We start from the raw sequence: 19,158 nt of genomic DNA on the forward strand, positions 1-19,158 counted from the left end.
AGGCTTTGTTCCACGGCTCACATACTGATAAGGAGGTTGCTAATGAGAGGGATCTGTGTCTGACTTGTTAGTGATCTCTTGTGATTACTTGATCTCAAGTCACTGAAGTTGTTTACTCATTGAATGAGAATGACAGGTGTGATTTGTGTTCCTAGTGCTATTACAATAGCTGTATAGACAGCCTCTGAAGATTAAGCATCCAGATTAAGAACTAGCATACATAAAAATCACAACGGTGCAGCCCATAACAAAGCTATCAGCCTCTGGGTGTTCGATGGCAACGTGATTGGAGTGAGATTTGGAGTCCACCAACCACCCTTTGCTTTGCTTTATAAAGAAAAAAAATGTGTGCACTTGTTTCCTCCATATGGTGACTTTCCCTCTCCTCCTTTCAGGTATACTTTAACTAAAGGGCTTTAAGGCCAGGGCAGTTGGTATTAGGGAGGGAGGCAGGTGACTCAGAAAGGGACACTAAGCTTTATCTTAAGGAGCATGAATTCTCCAGGTGAAAAAGGAGCTTCAAGGCCTTGTGCTCTTGTCACACTTGGCATTTTTTTATATTCTTTTTTTTTTCTTGAGGGTAAGGCATTTTCTTTTTTTAATCTCTTTGTATCAGCCCGTGATTCTTGCTGGTAATTCAGTACATACATGTTGAATGCTACAGATTCCCTAGTCCAAGAAGGTCCTAGAAGTGATTTTTCTCACCAAAACAGTATGAAAATCTAATACTGTTACCTGTACCAGTCAGCATGGCCCAAATGAAAGTTTATGGGTTGGCCAAGAAACTAGACCTTAGGAAAATAAGTCTTAATACTGAGTAATTAGTATCAGGTCATCCAGTAATTAAATATATATTGTGTACCTACAGGCACTGCTAGGTTTGGTGAATAAAATAGTCATAGTCCTACCTCTGTGGACCTTATGTTCTAATAATGGAAATAGAGGAGTCACCTAACTATAATTATGTACTGGGTTAAGTTATATGAAGGAAACAAGGTACACTGAGAAAGAATAATCAGGTTTAGGATGGCATCCACTTAAAGGAAGTCACAGGGAAGCCTTTCTGAAGGGTAACATTTTAGTAGAAAACTAAGATAATATTGAAATTCATTTTGAAAGACTGAAGGGACAGAGAATTCTAAGCAGTAGGGCCTCGTGTAAATAAGTTGTGAAGCAGGCAAAAGTTTGGAATGTTCCAGGAATTGTAAAAGGGCCAGAGTGGTTGGAGTTATAAGTGGTTGAGAGTAACAGGGGTCAGATCTGGCAAAGGTTTTTATATTGAGCACTCAGTGATCCCTGGTGAGGTGTTAAGTGGAGGAGTGGTATAATACAATTTTTTTGTTACTGATTTTTGTGGAGGCCAGGAATGGACACTGGGAGACACTGGCATCATCACATCATGAAGGCAAGAGGATTGTGGTGGAGGGTACTAGTAGTAGAAATCAAAAAAGAATATAGATTTGAACTATATTTTAGAAGGAGAATTAAGAGGACTTCCTGACAGATTTGATATGAGGGATAAACTAAAGAGAGAAGGACCTTTAAATTTCTGGCTTTAGCAACTGTCTCTGTGTTCATTTCTTGAGATGGCAAAGCCTGGAAAAAAACAAGTTTTAGTGTTGAGTTTGAATTTGGACTTACATGAAGTTTGAGTGCTTATTGTGGCATCCAATAATGAAATATTATTAAACATTTTCCCCTAAAATTTTGTACTTGTCTAGCCCTAAGCTCATGTTCTCAGATCTTTTCTCAAGTGTTTCCTCTTCAGTGAGAACTTTATTGACCATTGGTTTAAATCAAAAGCCCTATACCTCCTGTCTCCTTTCCCTGTTTAATTTTTCTCAATAGTGATTATCACTGTCTGACATTTATGATTTTTACTTATTTGTTTATTGACTATATAATGCAAGATCTGTGAGGTCAGGGTTTTTTGTGTATTAATCACTACTATATCCCCTACACCTAAAATAGAGTATGACCTATAGTAAATGCTCAGTAAATATTTGTTAACTGAATATATGAAACCACTTGAAGGATTCTGGGTGTTTTCCATGACTAAATTTTCTTTTTAGGATTGTCAGGCTTTTGCTTAAAACAATTCAGTTCTCTTTCTATAATGAAAGCAGATTTTACAGGATGTTTTATATATGTGTACATATGCACACATGTACACACATGGGGATTGACATTGCCTTTTTTTTAAGCATAGAAAGTTAAATCTATAACTCATTTTAATTTCCTTTAATTTTTAGGTTACATCTGATGGAAAACCAAAAATCATTGATATCGTTGACACAACAGGAAGTGGTGATGTGAATACTACTACAGTAGTAGAGCCAAAGGATGGTGAAATTATTGGCCTTTCAGGAAGAGTGCTTAAGGTTGGAGCATTTATCTTTTTATTTAATTTTTTTCTTTTTTTTTGTATGGTTACTTCAAACCATCTAATGATTTTAGCTTGCATTTGATGGTATAGTGAGTATTAGTAGCTGTTACTATACAACAAATTACTCTAAAATTTCATGGTTTAAAGCAATAAACATTTATTACCACAGTTTGAGTTAGGAATCTGTGTGTGAGTTAGCTGGGTGCCTCTCATTCAAGATCTCTTCTCAGTTTATTAGTCAGGGTTGCAGTTTCATCTGAAAGCTCAACTTGGTGGGGAAGAGGAGTCTGTTTCCAAGCTCACTCAAGTGGTTATTGGCAGGCTCTGGTTCCTTGCTAGTAAGACCCCTCTACCAGGATGCTTCACAACATCCAGCTGTCTTTCCCCCTGTCGGGGGCGGGGGGGTGGGGGCGGAATGGGGGGCGGGCAGGAATCCAAGAGAGTGTACCTAAGATACAGGCCGTGGTCTTTTTATAAATTAATCTTGGAAGTGACATCCTATTACTTCTGCTATATTCTTTTCATTAAGAGGCAAGTCATTAAATCCAGCACACACTTAAGCGGTAGGGATTTTACAAGGGCATGAATATGAGGATGTGGGGTTCATTCGGGGCCATCTTAGAGGAAGTCATTTTGTTTGATAGTAGACTTAGAATTGGGTTGTTCTGTTTTTCAATGTGGTTGCCAAATACTAAAAATTTTAAGTGTTGAATGGAAAGGTGGATAAAGTAACCAGATCTTTTCTGGTTACTTTTTCTTCATCTTTTTCTGGCCTGTCTGGAAACTTGAACATGAAATATTTAGGCTTTAATAATTATGGACTTAAGTGATTAGCATTGTCTTATTCCTTGTACTTGGTAGAAAGGCTGGAGTAAGCTAACATGAAAAATAATTAGAAAATAAACAGTGCAGTCCATGAGAAATTAGCTAATGAGTTTGTTAGATGGCAAGAATTTGTGATCCTGTTCTTACCTTTTAAAGCAATAGGTAGAATTAGTCTGGAAAATAAATTTGTGGTTCTTTATATGTATAAAGAGCTGTATTTAACTTTTTCCGTCTTTTACCATGTCTGAATTATGTTTGGGCATTGTCTATTAGATAAGATTGTTGTGGCAATGAATTAATTTTGTGTGCTGACAAAGTAACAAAAACTTAATGGCTTAAAATCACATCACATATGTTCCTACATTTATTATCTGTTTCCGTTGGTCAGAAGTCCAGGCATGGCTCTTTGTGGCTCTTAGCTCAGGATTTTAACCAGACTATAGTCAAGTGTTGGTTGGGATTGCAGTCTCATCTGAGGCTCCTCTTCTAAGTTAACATGGTTGTTGACATAATTTTTTTTGTCCTGAAAGCTTGTTTATGGAAGGCCAACAAAAGAATCTCTCTGACCTCAGGGTTGACATCAGTCTCTCTTTTAGAGAACTCACCTTATTAGGTCACATACACAAGGTTAATCTCCCTTTTGATGAACTCGACACCTGATGAGGGACCAAAATTGTATCTGCAATATACTTCACCTTTGCCATATTACTTAACATAACCATAGGAGTGATATTCACAGATCCTGCCTTCACTAGTGGAAAGGACTATATAAAGGCATCAGTCATCTTAGAATGTACTTACTACAGGCAGACAGAAGTCATTACTATTTTGCTGCCTCCTTTATGTGTTATAGACTGAATGTGTGCCCCCAAAATCCATGCATTAAAGCTCTAACACCCAATGTAATGATGTTTGGAGGCAAAAAAGACCCCTTTAACAGGATCCTACTGCATGGAACATTAACACTAAGGATGGCACTTGGCTTGTTTAAGAAAATGTTCATTTCCCTGCTAGGCATTTATAAAAGACTCAGGGAAAAGAGGGGTAGTGGGTAATTAAAGAGATTATGTTTCTCTTGTGAAAATTAGTGTTATTACATTGTAGTTACCATGTAATTAAAGCCATTTTAAAGATAATTTAAAATGGTCAAAATATAAAGTTTTGATTCTTAAAGAGACAAAGTATCTTCATTTGTACAGAATTCTCAAGTAGATACAATGACATTTTCCAAAATTACCTTGTAGAGAAAAGTTAACTTTATCCTAACTTGGTTAAAGTTAGATAGCAGAACCATGGTTTATTTTCTGACTTTTTTTTTTCATTTACAGATAATCCCCATTTTCTTAAAAGATTTTATTTATTTTTAGAGAGAGGTGAAGGGAGGGAGAAAGGGAGAGGAACATCGATATGAGTTAAGAAACTCTATTCTCTAAAGAAGATTAAGTTTTAAATGAAAAGCACTAGTTTGTATGCCAACATAGTTGAAATTTCGCACACTCTAGACATCCATTTCATTCAGAAATGATTAGTGATATACCGGCTTTTAAAAAGTCAGTAGATCTTTGAACCTCTGTGAATGACCATTTTCTTCCATTTTGTTGTGAGAAAATTTCATCCAAAAGTTTCCTAGCTGGGGAATGATTTGATGAGGGACCTGGGGGCCAGTTGGTTAAAGATGTTGCCAAAGGAGAATTGATGAGTGAACCAACTCTGATTGGTTGATAGTTCAAATTCATAATTTATACACATTTAAAAGCTGTTTTTAATGATTATAGGTCCTATGTTTACAAAGAATGTGGCTCCTCCACATTTTATTTTTATTTTTATTGATTGATTTGAGAGAGAGAAACATAGATATGTTGTTTATTCTTCCATTCATCATTTGCTCCTTGAATGAACCCACAACTTTGCTGTATTGGTACAATGCTTTAACACCTGGCTATATCTCCACATTTTCTTTATTGACATTTCAAGTTAGTTGATGTCTAGTGCATTTTGTTATTCATGAGAATCATAAAGTAGGGATTATTTTTTCCTTTCACATGTGAAGAGCTAGAAGCCAGTGGATTGATCCCACCTAATTAATAGAGGAGTTTGGATTCATAGCCAGGTTTATATGACTTTATTTAAATACATTTTATTTATAATGCTATTATAGTTGTCCTGATTATTCCCCTTTATTCCCCTCCCCCGCTACCCCCATTCTCGCTAACAATCCCCCCAACTTAGTTCATGTCCAAGGGTCCTACATTAAGTTCTTTGGCTTCTGCATTTTCTATTCTGTTCTTAACATTCACCTGTTTTGTACTTACTAATTTGTACTTCTTGATCCCTGTACCTCCCTCCCCATTCTCCCCCTTCTCTCTCCCAGCTGATAACCCTCCAAATGATCTCCATATCTTTGATTCTGTTTCTGTTCTGCTTTGTTTGCTTAGTTTGTTTTTTAGATTCAGTTGTTGATAGTTTATTGCCATTTTAATGTTCATAGTTTGATCTTTTTTTTTTCTTATGTGATTCCCTTTAACATTTCATTATAATAATGGCTTGGTGGTGGTGAATACCTTCCCTTTTCTGGGAAGCAGTCTTTCTGCCCTTTCATTCTGAATGATAACTTTTCTGGATAGAGTAATAATAGGTCGTAGGTCTTGCTTTTTATCACTTTGAATACTTCTTGCTATCCCCTTCTAGACTGCAAAGTTTCTTTTGAGAAATCAGCTGACAGTCTTATGGGAACTCCTTTGTAGGTAACTCTTCTTTACTCTTGCTGCTTTTAAGATTCTCTTTTTATGTATTATTTTTTAATAATTTTTTTAAAAAATCTTTTTTAAAAAGATCTATTTATTTTTAGAGAGAGAGGGAAGGGAGGGAGAAAGGGAGGGAGAGAAACATCAGTGTGTGGTTGCTTCACACATGCCCCTCACTGGAGACCTGGCCCACAACTCAGGCATGTGCCCTGACTAGGAATCAAATCAGTGACCCTTTGGTTCACAGGCTGGCACTCAATCCACTGAAGCACACCAGCCAGGGTTCTCTATTTATCTTTAACCTTTGGCATTTTAATTATGTTGTGTCTTGTTGTGGTCCTCTTTATGTCCATTTTGTTTGGGACTCTGTGCTTCCTTGTATGTCTGTTTCCTTCACCAAATTAGGGAAGTTTTCTTTTATTGTTGAAATAAATTTTCAATTTCTTGCTCTTCCTCTTCTCTTTCTGGCACTCCTATGATTCAGATGTTGGTATATTTGAAGATGTTCCAGAGGTTCCTTAGCCTATCATTGTTTTTTATTCTTTTTTTCTTCTTGCTGTTCTGATTGTATGTTTTTTTTCTTCCTGATGTTCCAAATCATTGATTTGATTCTTGGCTTCATCCCCCCACTCTTGGTTCCCTATAGATTTTTCTTTATTTCACTTAATGTAACCACCTTTTTATGCCTGGGTCTTTTTTATGTTGTTGAAGTACTCAGTGAGTTCCTTGAGCATCCTGATAACCAGTTTTTGAACTCTGCATTTGACATTTTGCTTGTTTCCTTTTTGTTCAATTCTTTCCCTGGAATTTTGTTCAGTTTTTTCATTTTGGCTGTATTTCTTTGCCTCCTCATTTTGGCAGCCTCCCTGTGTTTGTTTCTGTGTTTCAGGTAGAGCTGCTTTGACTTCCTGTCTTAGTAGTACGGCCTATTGTAGAAAAAGCACACCTATAAGTTGTATGGTGCAGAGCCTTAGGTAATCACCACGGCAGGGTAATCCATGTCACCACTCTGTAGTTCTGTGTGGGGGAGGCCTCAGGGGCAGTGCCTCTGACTGGCCTCTGGAGTTTTGCCAGGGAGGAAGCTGTCTCCTGGTTCTCGCCCTGTTGCCAGTCCCTTCAATTTCTTCCCGCATGCCTTTGGTGCTCCTCCAGCTGTTGCCCTGGTGCTGAATCCCAGAGGGAATGAAAGTCCTAAGTCTGTTGCAGGCCCTTTAAGAGGAGTCTCCTAAGAATCCTGTTATTTGTTCTACCACCCCAACCCCCAGTGTTTTTTACAGTCAAAAGTTATGGGGTTTAGCTTCCTGGTGTTAGAACCCTGGGCTGGGTATTCTGGTGTGGGTCTGGGATCCCTGGCTCCTGAGGTATATCCCTCCTGATTTTTATCCACTACATATGGATGTGGGACTGACCCTTTCATGCCTCCCCACTCTTGCCCCACCTACCTGTCAAAATGAATGTGCCTTCTTTAAATCCTTGCTTGTGAGACTTTCATGCAGCTCAATTTTTTTACTCTTCTGGGTGATATTTGTTTTGTAGTCTAGTTGTAATTTTTTCTCTAGTTGTTCGAGGAGGCAAGGCATGTTTACCTATGCTTCCATCTTGACTGGAAGTGTTTCTGTATGACTTTGAATTAAATATCATTTACACTGAATTTTTTGGTCTCCATGATAGAACTAGATTCTAATTTTCTTTTCTGTCTTTCTGTTGTTTGGGCAAGTTATTTAATTTCCTTTTGCTTCTTTGCTTTTTCCATTTGTAAACTGGGTATCCTCTTTACATCATTCTGTTAATGAAAAACTTTATTTTTAAATACTTTGAGATAGTTGAAAAGACTATTATAAAATGTTACATATAATTAAAATGATTTTATAGAACTTTTTTCTTACAAACTCAAGAGCTGTTATTTAGTTTCTAGACATTATTCTTGTATCTTGGAGCTGATTAAAGTTCTTGTTGTTAACAAGATATCTAAGGTTCAGGGTTTCTGTAAATTCCTTCCCCTTCCCACTAGTTGATGGGCTACAGGGTGACGAAGGGAGACGCGAGGTGTTATTGATGCTTAAGAACTAAAGATCTTAGTGGTTTAATTAGGTTGCATATGTTGAAAGCACTTTATAAACTATGAAGCATTGTGTAAATGAAAGGTATTCTAGTTGAACCATCTTATTTATGGCTGAGATAAAAGGAGCCAGAGAGATAATAAGTGGCACCTTAGAACATTAAAAATAGTGCTCTGATACGTGAACCCGCTCATCTACATTGAGCCATTGGGATAGAAGTGAAATTCCTTTTTCTTCAGTGGCAAATCATTGGAATTGGGAAGCATTTTGTGAATCAGTAATTTATTTATTTTTCTATAGATTCCTGTGAGTTGGACAAATCCCTCAGGCAAATATCATATTGGCATAAAAAATGGCTATGACTTTTATCCAAAAGCCCTCAAGGAAAGGATACAGGTAATGTTCAATTTATATCACTGACTTATCTTCTTTCTCAAATTTTATTCCTACTGAAGAAAAATTCATAAAATCTCACTAATGCTTAATTATTTTGGTTGATGGGAGATTTTCAATCAATGACTGCTTAAAGGAAGATGCTGTACAATAGAATGTTACCCATTTAAAGTCATAGTTCTTAATCTTGAATACATGCATAAACTTAGGAAATTTGTGGATACACTGAAATTAATTTCAAATCTTTGGATATTTGTGTTTTTCTGGGAACTGGGATATAGCTTTCATTGGATTTTTAAAGGACTTTACTTTTTAACCTCAAAAAGGCTAAAGACAGTGGATTTAAAGTCCAGACTTTATGGCTTTATGATAATTTTTCCTATTTTTCTTACTGTTTAACCAGCCTTGGTCTCAGTTAGTTATCATTCTCTATTAAGGAAAGGGTTACTCACACCTAAAGCAACTGCAGTATATGAAACACAAATCTGTCATTAGAAAAGTAGAGTTGTAAATTAAGTGATACATGGCCTGCTTTAAAGCAGCGCTATTCAATAGACCGTTCAGTGATGATGGAAATGTTCAAAATGTCTTTCACTGCCTGGCTTATTTTGCTTAGCATAATGCTTTCCAGCTCCATCCATGCTGTTGCAAAGGGAACAATGCTTAAAATAAAATTGGGAAAAAAAGAAAAATTAAAAAATAATTAATAAAAAAAGAAATGTTCAAAATGTTTGATTATCTGTCCATTATGGTAGTCACTAGCCACAGGTAGTTATTGCGAACTTGAAATGTGACCAGGATGGCTAAATAATTGAAATTTTAATTGATGAAATATTTTAGAATTCACTTTAAATAACAAAGTGGGGCTAGTGGCTCCTGTATTGACAGTGCTACTTTAGAAGATTGCTATGACAATAGTTGCTGATGTAGACAGGTTCATGGTTTCAACTGTAAAATGAGATATAATCCTTGAAAATGAGCCTGAGGGGAAAGACCTGTGGGCCCTTTTATCTAATCATAATATTATCTGCTTCTCCAGGAGTCATAACTTAGACATATATAATAACATTATTTATTAGTCAGATCCCAATCATTAGTACAAAAAAGTAATGCACATGACTTTTATTGGGTACTATTTTATTTTAAAATTTTAAACTGAAATACACATATAAGCACAGTATTTTTATGCACTATGTTAAATTTAATCTGTGTTGCTAAGGTACAAATTAACATGCAAATATAGAGTGATTAACTTAAAGTTGACTCCCTCCCCTGCCTTAACTCAGTCAAGCTGATTATTTTACTAGAAAGGATTTTTCTGTTGGGAGGCAGTCTGTGTTAAAGATCAATTTCAGTAACAAAGAAATATGTGAAGTCAAAGAAAATCAGAAAAAAATAAGCTGCGGGTATGGAAATTGAGGAAGTCTGCATGTCCATCAAAATGCAGCAGCAATCTTACTCTTGTCCTTTGCTTGCACTTAATCAGCTCTGTAAGGTCCCAAAATACAGTATTTTCTTTTACTTTAAATTACTGGGAATCTGACATAGTATTATTTATATCCTCTTCAAGGATTTAAATTGGGGCGTATAATGTATAAAAATATATTTGGTTTGCCTTGGTAAAATTGTTCCCTTAAAATCTAGGTGCAGAGAATGAGCTAAACATTTTTTAATCATTGATTCATTGCTTTATGAACTTGATTATAAATGGGGTTTTTTAAGCATCTGTATGAGAATCATGTAGCATCACAGTTGATAATAACTAGGTCTACATATAAATGACTGTCTAGGTTTACTTCTGAATATTTTTCAGCCTCATAGTGAGATAATTTTTCTGTCTTTACAGAAAGAACGAAAGGAAAAAATCTGGGACCCTATTCACAGGGTGGCCCTGGCAGAAGCTTGTAGAAAACAGGAAGAATTCGATGTTGCCAACAATTGTCCTTCTCAAGTTGGTGCTCATCATTTTTATTTACACATTACTGTAGGACCATGTACCAGAGTTCTGAGATAATTATTAATAGACTTTTTTTCCCCCACAAGTTTTAAGTTGTTTACTTTTACTCATTTTTCCTTTATTATTTATCCAAAATCAATTTATATGTATAATTGTTAGAATTTAATATTCAACATGTAAAAATGCTTAAATCATAAGTGTGTAGTCATGAATGATCACAAAGTGAACATTCACATATTAGCTGCATCATCTCATGTGTCTCCCTACTTATTCCTCCCCATTCCTCCCTAAGGGCAATCACCATCCTAACTTCTAAATCTACTGAATTATTATGTCAATTTCCAATTTTGTAAAATGGAATCATAAATGTACATTCTTTTATGTGTAGCTGCTCTCAATATGTTGGTGAGATTCATCCATATTTGGGGTGTTGAAATAGTTGTTCACATCCCTTGCTATTTATGTATCTATTCTGTATATTGATATTTTCTTTATTTTTAATTTTTGGCTATTACTAAAAATACTGTTTTGAACATTCTTAATGAATTTTGGGGGGTCATAATTGGTCGTTCCAATTCACATGCCCACAGGAAACATGGGGGGAGACCCGAAAAAATCTTGAATTTATTTACTAAAAAATTGTATATTCATACTTTAATGTTTAAACTTCAGTCACCTTCAAAGTACTCTCCATTTGATGCAATACATGTATTGGGATGTTTTTTCCATTGCTCAAAACAGTTTTTGAATTCATCAATTTTGATGCCTTTTAGTGCTTTCTTCTGTTTTTTGTTTCATCTCTTCCACATTGGCAAAATACTTCCCTTTGAGGACTTTTTTCATCCAGGGAAACAAAAAAAATTGCTCAGGGTGAGATCCATTGAATAGGGAGGGTGGGACACAGGGTTCTACCATTCTTGGTCAAAGACTGCTGAACACTCAATGCGATGTGGGCAGGAGCGCTCATAAATCACCCATCATGAAATGGGCAGACATGTTGAAAGAGTCTTCAAAATCAATTCGCTGAAGCCAGATGCAGCCTCTCACAACAATGCCAGCTGGCACACTGATAAGGATGACTCCTAGAACACTCACCTAGCAGGAGAAGCCTGTACTACAAGGGGCCCAAGCTCCAGAAGATAATTCCAGGGGTTTTTGGAGGTTACCTCCTTGTATGAGTGTTCCCAGTGTTCTCCATCCTTAAATAACCAGTATATTTTTTAATCAATTTATAAAATAAAAATAATGTCCTGATTTATTATGTAGAAAATATTTGCTAGTTGCAGAAACTTTTGGACAACACAGGTATACAAAGTAGCGAGTGAAAACCTCCAAAATACCATCCTTCAGGGATGGTAGCGACAACTCGGTGTTTATCCTTCTGAATTTTTCTTTTAATGCGTCAATGTACCTTTTCTTTATGAAAAATGGAATCATATTAGCGATTCTACACCTTGGCTGCATATTAGAGTCATATGAAGGACTTCAAAACTGCCCATGCTTGTGCCCTAGAAAGGAATTAAATCAAAACCTTGCAGGGAGGCAGATATTTTATATGTTCCCCGTGAGCTTTAATTCACATACAGCTAGTGTTGAAGACCACTGGCCTGTATAGATCTATATATGCATTTAATTTATATTTACTTAATCTATGTACAGCATTCTTTCTGAACAGCTGTGTAATTTTCTATTAGGTCAATATTTGTCCTGAATTCATTCTTTTATTGGACACAATGAATGTACCATATTTTTAGGACTATAAGATACAGCAGACCATAGACACGCCTAGGTTTTAGAGGAGGAAAATAGGAAAAAAATGTTTTGAAGCAAAAAAGGTGGTAAAATATTTAATAACCTGTGGCCTTGCTCTACCGCCATGTCCCCACCCCCAGCAAGCCAGGTATGCTACATTCAGACTATAAGGTGCACCACCATTTTCCTTCCAAATTTGGGGGTGAGTGCATCTTACAGTCCAAAAAATACAGTAGTATTTCAGGTGCTACATATATATGGCTAACTTGATAAAAGAGGGAGCTGGGTTTAATATCTTATTATAGGCCAAACATGTCTATATAATTGTCTTTTTTCTTTAAAGGGGAGTAAATGTTCAGTATGTTAAATAATTAAAAACAAAGCCTAGCTTAAGATTTTTGAAACATGTGAAAATTAAATTTTTACTTACTAGGGTTATTGGGGTAACACAGTCTAATGTAGTATGTAGTTAAAAAAATACTTAGGTTGAAGCATTTTAAATTCTCATTTCCATGGATCAAAATGGTTAAATAGAAGCTTATATGTACATGGTCATGAATATAGTGGGTGTTTAACTTAGCATATTCTAAAAGAGGTAAGATAGCTGATGATTTTATTATTTATTTGGGTTCTTAAGAAACAGGTTTTAAATGGAAACAGCCCTGATACAAAAATCTAAAATATCCAGTACAGGTAACCTATTTTATAGCAATTTTAGAATTAATTTTAGAAATGAGTTATACACATTACAGATATGTGACCAATACATGTTTTGGCCACAAGATATCACCAATATATAACATAGTGTCTTTCTCAAAGTGGGCAGAGTGAGTGACTGAATGAGAAATTGAGTAAAAGAGATATTTTTTAATGTTTAATATGAATTGATACCTGCATCATTAAATTGAACTATAAGTTACATAGATATAAAAAGAAAATTTTCTTACATTTTTCCAGGGTAAAATGACTTTATTACTGTTCCTTTGGTTATATGTTAATATAACTTTTCAAGATTACAAAATGTACTAATATTAATATATGTTCTAATTAATTAGGCAAATAAACTAATCAAGGAGGAGCTTCAAAGTCAAGTGGAATTGCTCAATTCTTTTGAGAAAAAATATAGTGACCCTGGCCCTGTATATGACTGCTTGGTATGGCACGATGGTGAAGTCTGGAGGTAAATTTTATGTATTTTATAGCTCTGCAGAATATTTTTATCTACTCTAAAGAACATTAAACCCACTGAGCTGTCAGAGATTTGGTTTATTATGACATTAACATCACTAAGCAAAACTGTTTGAAAGCCAGATTGGCTTTTGAGTAGTTTTGAACAAGCCTTTTGAACTTTTTAGTACTTTAAATACAAAACCTGACTCTTATGTGTTTTAAAGAAGTTATAACTATCTGCTCACTAAGCAGATAGTTATCATTAACCTGATTTTAGCAGGTTAATCATTGATATATGTAGAAATGTTTCTTATTGAAGCTGGCCAGTTTGGAAAGTAACTGCAGAAGATTGTTGCAAAGCATCTACTTTGAGCAAAGGAGGAAAATTGAATGAAGATACCTCAATAGAGATAAAGTAGCTAAGTTGAAGTGAGGCAGTATAGTACAAGCACTATGATACAGCATGCTGTCTCTGTGATGGAATCCTAGCTATATGACCTTGAATGCTTTCCACCTCTCTAAGCCTGTTTCCTTATCTGTTAATTGAAATAATAATACTAGCTTCCTGAGGGATTTTATAAAAATTCATTTTGGTATTTACTCAATAAATGTAAGCTATTCTGCTGCTACTAATGATAATAGTAATCTTGGTGATTTATACCAAGTGACCTGTCCTGTACATTTTCAGATTCTTTCTTATTGAATTGTATACTGAAGATGTGTTTCTTGGAATTGGGTGGTATGGCTTTTTGAATTCTGTTTACATGGAAATAGGAATATGTTCCTAATACAGATATTTAGGCATATGTGTATTTTAAGGTACGTGCAGCTAACCAAGAGCCTTTCTTTAAAACTTATTTTTGCTTTTGATAGAATTGTATTTCACTTCTTTTATCCCTCAAACTTGAAATCAAGTATGGGTTTATAGTTTGAGTCCCTCTTCATATGCAGAGAATCATTTCCCAAGATACAGAACAAGATATAATGACTGATTACTTTTCTCAAATTGTTTACATTATAATATACCACTCTTAAAGGAGGGCTTTCCTCCCTTGAATGTGGGTATTAACTCATCTCCGACAGTGGGTATAAATTTTTAATTGAATGAGAAATCTCTGCTCCCTTCAGGACTGAAAGTGTTAATAAAATATTTGCGTTTTTCTATCAGATGTTATTAAATATTAATACAGTTTTAGAATATATTCAGGTATGTATTTCAGTATGTGTATACATGTAAGTGTGCACACATTTGTGAACAGTTTTTTTTCTAAAAGCTATGCAGAAAGCTTTGATCACAGTGTTTATAATATAAAGTATACAAACATTGTTTAGCAAATTTTGCTACATCCACCATGTGGTGTAACATGATAAAGTCATTACAGTGATAAGACTTAGGTAAGTATTAGTGTGAGAGAGAGAGAAGGCAAGGTTAAAATTGAAAAAAATACTAGATACAAAACTGAGTATATGTGGGGAAAATGTACTATAAAATATATTACAAGAGGACTTAAAAATACTATAATATTAGTGGGGATTGGGTAGTGGAGCAATAAGTGGTTTCAATTAAAGTATTTTCCACTCATGACTGAGAACTGCTGGATATTTTGTTCTAAGGGAAAGGAATTTGGGATCAGGATATCCCAGGTGTCAGTATATGTTTCCAAGAGTTTTATTTGCTCCTTAAGGCAGTTGACAAAGTGCTATACTATAACAGTTTGTTAACAGCATTCTAAGACACCTTTAGAATTTTTCTGTTGGAAATGATATTTAATCAAACATTAAAAATGAAATATCTAAAATCACTAGAGAAACATTTCAGAAAATGTTATAATAAGTGAAAAGTATAGCAGAATTATGCTTCAGGTGCTACGAGAAATAACTTTTTTGCATCATAATATATCACATAGGGCTTTAATTTCCCTATCTCATCTCAGTAATATCAAAAATTTTTTAAATATATTTTATTGATTATGCTATTACAGTTGTCCCATTTTCCCCCCTTCATTCCCCTCCACCCTGTACACCCTCTCCCACCCATATCCCCCCCTTTAGTCATGTCCATGTGTCATACTTAGAAGTTCTTTAGCTTCTACATTTCCCATACTATTCTTACCCTCCCCCTATCTATTTTCAACCTACAATCTCTGCTACTTATTCTCTGTACCTTTTCCCCCTCTCTCCTCCTCCCACTCCCCTGTTGCCAACCTTCATGTGATCTCCCTTTCTGTGGTTCTGTTCCTGTTCTAGTTGTTTGCTTAGTTTCTTTTGGTTCTGCTTTAGGTGTGGTTGTTAATAATTGTGAGTTTGCTGTCCTTTTACTATACATGTTTTTTCTTTATCTTCTGTTCTTAGATAAGTCCCTTTAACTTTTTATAAAATAAGGGCTTGGTAGTGATGAACTCCTGTAACTTGCTCTTATCTGAGAAGCACTTTATCTGTCCTTCCATTCTAAATGCAAGCTTTGCTGGATAGAGCAATCTGGGATACAGGTCCTTGTCTTTCATTACTTTGAATACTTCTTTCCCACCCCTTCTTGCCTGTAAGGTCTCTTTTGAGAAATCAGCTGACAGTCTGATGGGAACTCCTTTGTAGGTGACTGTCCCCTTATCTCTTGCTGCTTCTAGGATTCTCTCCTTCATTTTTACCTTGGCTAATGTAATTATGATGTGCCTTGGTGTGTTTCTTCTTGGGTCCAGCTTCTTTGGGACTCTCTGAGCTTCCTGGATTTCCTGGAAGTCTATTTCCTTTGCCAGAATGGGGAAGTTCTCCTTTATTATTTGTTCAAATACATTTTCAATCTGTTGCACTTCCTCTTCCCCTTCTGGTACCCCTATAATTCGGATGTTGGAACATTTAAAGATGTCCTGGAGGTTCCTAGGCTCCTCCTCATTTTTTTGAATTCTTATTTCTCCATTCCTGCCTGATTGGTTGTTTTTTTCTTCCTTCTGGTCCACTGTATTGTTTTGAGTCCCAGTTTCCTTCCCATCACTATTGGTTCTCTGTGCATCTTCCTTCATCTCTTTTATAGTAACCTGCATTTTTTCATGTAATTTGTGCCCAAAATCAACCAATTCTGTGAGCTTCCTGATCACCAGTGTTTTGAACTGTGCATCTGTTAGATTGGCTATCTCTTGGTCACTCAAAAGGATGAGTCCTGGGGCATTGATCTGTTCTTCTGTTTGAGACATCTCTCTCTCTCTCTCTCTCTCTCTCTCTCTCTCTCTCTCTCTCTCTCTCTCCCCCTCCCTCTCCCTCTCCCTCTCTCTCTTGGTCTGGTTGCTCCTGTTACGGTGAGGGACGGAGCCTTAGGTGTTCACCAGGGCTGGGCACCCCAGTCACTAGATTGTGAGGTTGTATGTGGCGGGGCGGGGGCGGCGGGGGGGGCGGGGGGGGAGGGAAAATGGTGGTAGCTCCGTTCTCCTGGGACCTCAGTCCCTTCTCTGGGATCCTGGGTTGTGTGCTCTGCCCTGGTCCACAATCGCTGCCTCACTGGGACTGCCAGCTGCCGTTTGCGTACTCAGGGTCCACCCGCTGCAATCTTGTGTGCCTCAGATGCCTTACTCGCTCCTGGTTACCTTATGCACTCTTTTCACCCTGTTCTCTGCGCGCCGTGCCACGCGCCCGGCTGTTCCTCTCCGCCTCTCCTACTGGTCTGGATGAACTGGTCTACTTCAACTTCTTGGCTGTCCAACTTCCATTCACATAAATTCTCTGTCAGTTCTGGGTGTTATTCTGCCTCTAAATTGTTGTTCTAATCTTGGTTGTGCATGGAGGTATGGTGCGTCCACCTATGCCTCCATCTTGCCGGAAGTCCAGATCCAAAAGTTTTTTAGGAGACTCTTAAAGGCTCCACATTACCTGAGGCAAATCTAGGCACTATTATCTCAGAAATGCCAACCATTTCTGAGAAAGGGTAAAGTGACCTTAAGGATTATGTGTTTCTTTTGTTTTTGTTTCACAAAGAATGTCAAATCTACCCTCCCCCTGCCACATTTGTAGCAATTGTTAAACCCACATCTCTACACTTACTAAGTAACCTACTATAACAATATTCTTAAATATTCACCAGGATGTATAATGTTAAACTGACTATCTCTCCTTAATGAAGCAAAAACTGGTGGAGAAAAACAGTACATATGAATATTTATAGAGGATTATACAAAGGAAAGACATTTTATTTTTGCTGGTTTTAGATCCTGCTATCTCAGGTTTGTTGTGTGTGTTTTTTGTTGTTCATTTGTTTTAGAGTTGATGAAAGCTATAGATTTTTTCCATAGAAAATTGAAGAAATGTATTTAAAGTGTTCAGAAATTTATAACCTCAAAATTCTGTTTCTTCCATCTTCCATTTGTATCAACATATACCGTAATTCTTTCCATCAACCATTTTCTTTTTTTAACATAATTATATATTTATTTTAATACTTTTATTTTAATTATTGTGCAAGTACAATTTTCTATCTTTTACTCCCATCTCAGCCCACCCACCCAGCCCTCCCCACCTCCCTCCCATTTCCACCCACCCGTAGTTTTTGTCCATGTGTCCCTTATATTTGTTCTTGTAAACCCTTCCCCTTGTCCCCTGAAATTCCCTCCCATATCCCCTCTAAACATTTTCATATTCCCTTTCTCTGTATTCTAACAAATGCTCCTTAAATGAAGCTAAGCAGATCTTCAGAAAGTTATAACCTTACACTACATTCACATTTGCTATCTGTGTAGTTATTTAATGAAATCACTAAATTTTATACTTATTTTGATAGCATGCTTGAATTGTTCAGTCATTTTACATTGATAGTGGTTAAAAGAAACTGATCTGTGAAATGCATCACTGCATTTGCTGTGATAATTTTTTAATCATGTTTTTATTTTTCAATCAAAGTCGACATTCAGTATTATATTACAGATGTACCACCCAGTGATTGCACATGGCATAACTTACTGATTGTCCCATAAATCTTATACTCGTCTGATACCATACATAGTTATTAGAATATTATTGACTAAATTCCTTGTGCTGTACTTTATATCACCATGCCTATTCTGTAACTACCAATTTGTACTTCTTATTCCCTTCACTTTTTTCACCCATCCTCCTTTCCCCCACTTCCATCTGGCAACTGTTAAAATGTTCTCTGTATCCATGAGTATTTCTGTTCTTGTTCATTTATTTTGGGTTTTTTAGATCCAGCTGTTGATGGACATGTGTGTATTCCCATTTTTTGTTCGTATTTTTAATCTTATTCTTCTTAAATATTTAACATTTTCTTCTTTTTAAACCCTTTAATATTTCATGTATTACTGGTTTGGTAGTGATGAACACCTTTAGCTTTTTCTTGTCTGGGAAGCTCTTTATATGTTCTTTGATTCTAAATGATAGCTTTGCTGGGTAGAGTAATCTTGGTTGTAGATCCTTGCTTTTAATCACTTTGAATATTTGGCCTACAAAGTTTTTGTTGAGAAGTCTACTGACAGTCTTAAGGGATCTCCCTTGTAGGTAACTACTCTTCTCTTGCTGCTTTTAAGATTCTGTTTGTCTTTAACCTTTTCCATTTTAATTATGTGTCTTGTTTTGGGATTCTATGAGTTCATCTTGTTTGGGAATTTCTGCACTTCCCAGACTTGTATATCTATTTCCTTTGTCAGGTTAGGGATGTTTTCTGTCAGTTTTTCAAATAGGTTTTCAATTTCCTGCTCTCTGTCATTTCCTTCTAGCACCCGCATGATTCAAATGTTGGCCACTTGAAGTTGTCCTAGAGGCTCCTTACACTATCCTAGGTGTTTTGTTTTGGGGATTTTTTTGTATTGTTTTTTCTTTTTTGCTCTTCTGTTTGGGTGGTTTTTGCTTCCTTATATTCCAAATGGCTTATTT

The 19,158-nt window shown here is 36.1% G+C and overlaps 1 protein-coding gene across 3 annotated transcripts in view; it reads left to right on the forward strand.

Annotated features, from left to right (window-relative positions):
- Window positions 1-19,158, forward strand: part of TPP2 (tripeptidyl peptidase 2) — a 119,138-nt gene that overhangs the window by 3,241 nt on the left and 96,739 nt on the right. For all 3 annotated transcript variants that reach the window (XM_045821565.1, XM_045821566.1, XM_045821567.1), the window contains exons 2-5: window positions 2,253-2,381; window positions 8,316-8,411; window positions 10,255-10,359; window positions 13,173-13,297. In XM_045821565.1, the coding sequence (XP_045677521.1) occupies window positions 2,253-2,381; window positions 8,316-8,411; window positions 10,255-10,359; window positions 13,173-13,297 (455 nt within the window). The remainder of the gene's footprint in view (window positions 1-2,252; window positions 2,382-8,315; window positions 8,412-10,254; window positions 10,360-13,172; window positions 13,298-19,158) is intronic.

The sequence above is a fragment of the Phyllostomus hastatus genome, unplaced genomic scaffold (genome assembly GCF_019186645.2).
Source record: "Phyllostomus hastatus isolate PE091 unplaced genomic scaffold, TTU_PhHast_1.1 phas_scaffold_46, whole genome shotgun sequence".
Classification (NCBI taxonomy): Eukaryota; Metazoa; Chordata; class Mammalia; order Chiroptera; family Phyllostomidae; genus Phyllostomus; species Phyllostomus hastatus.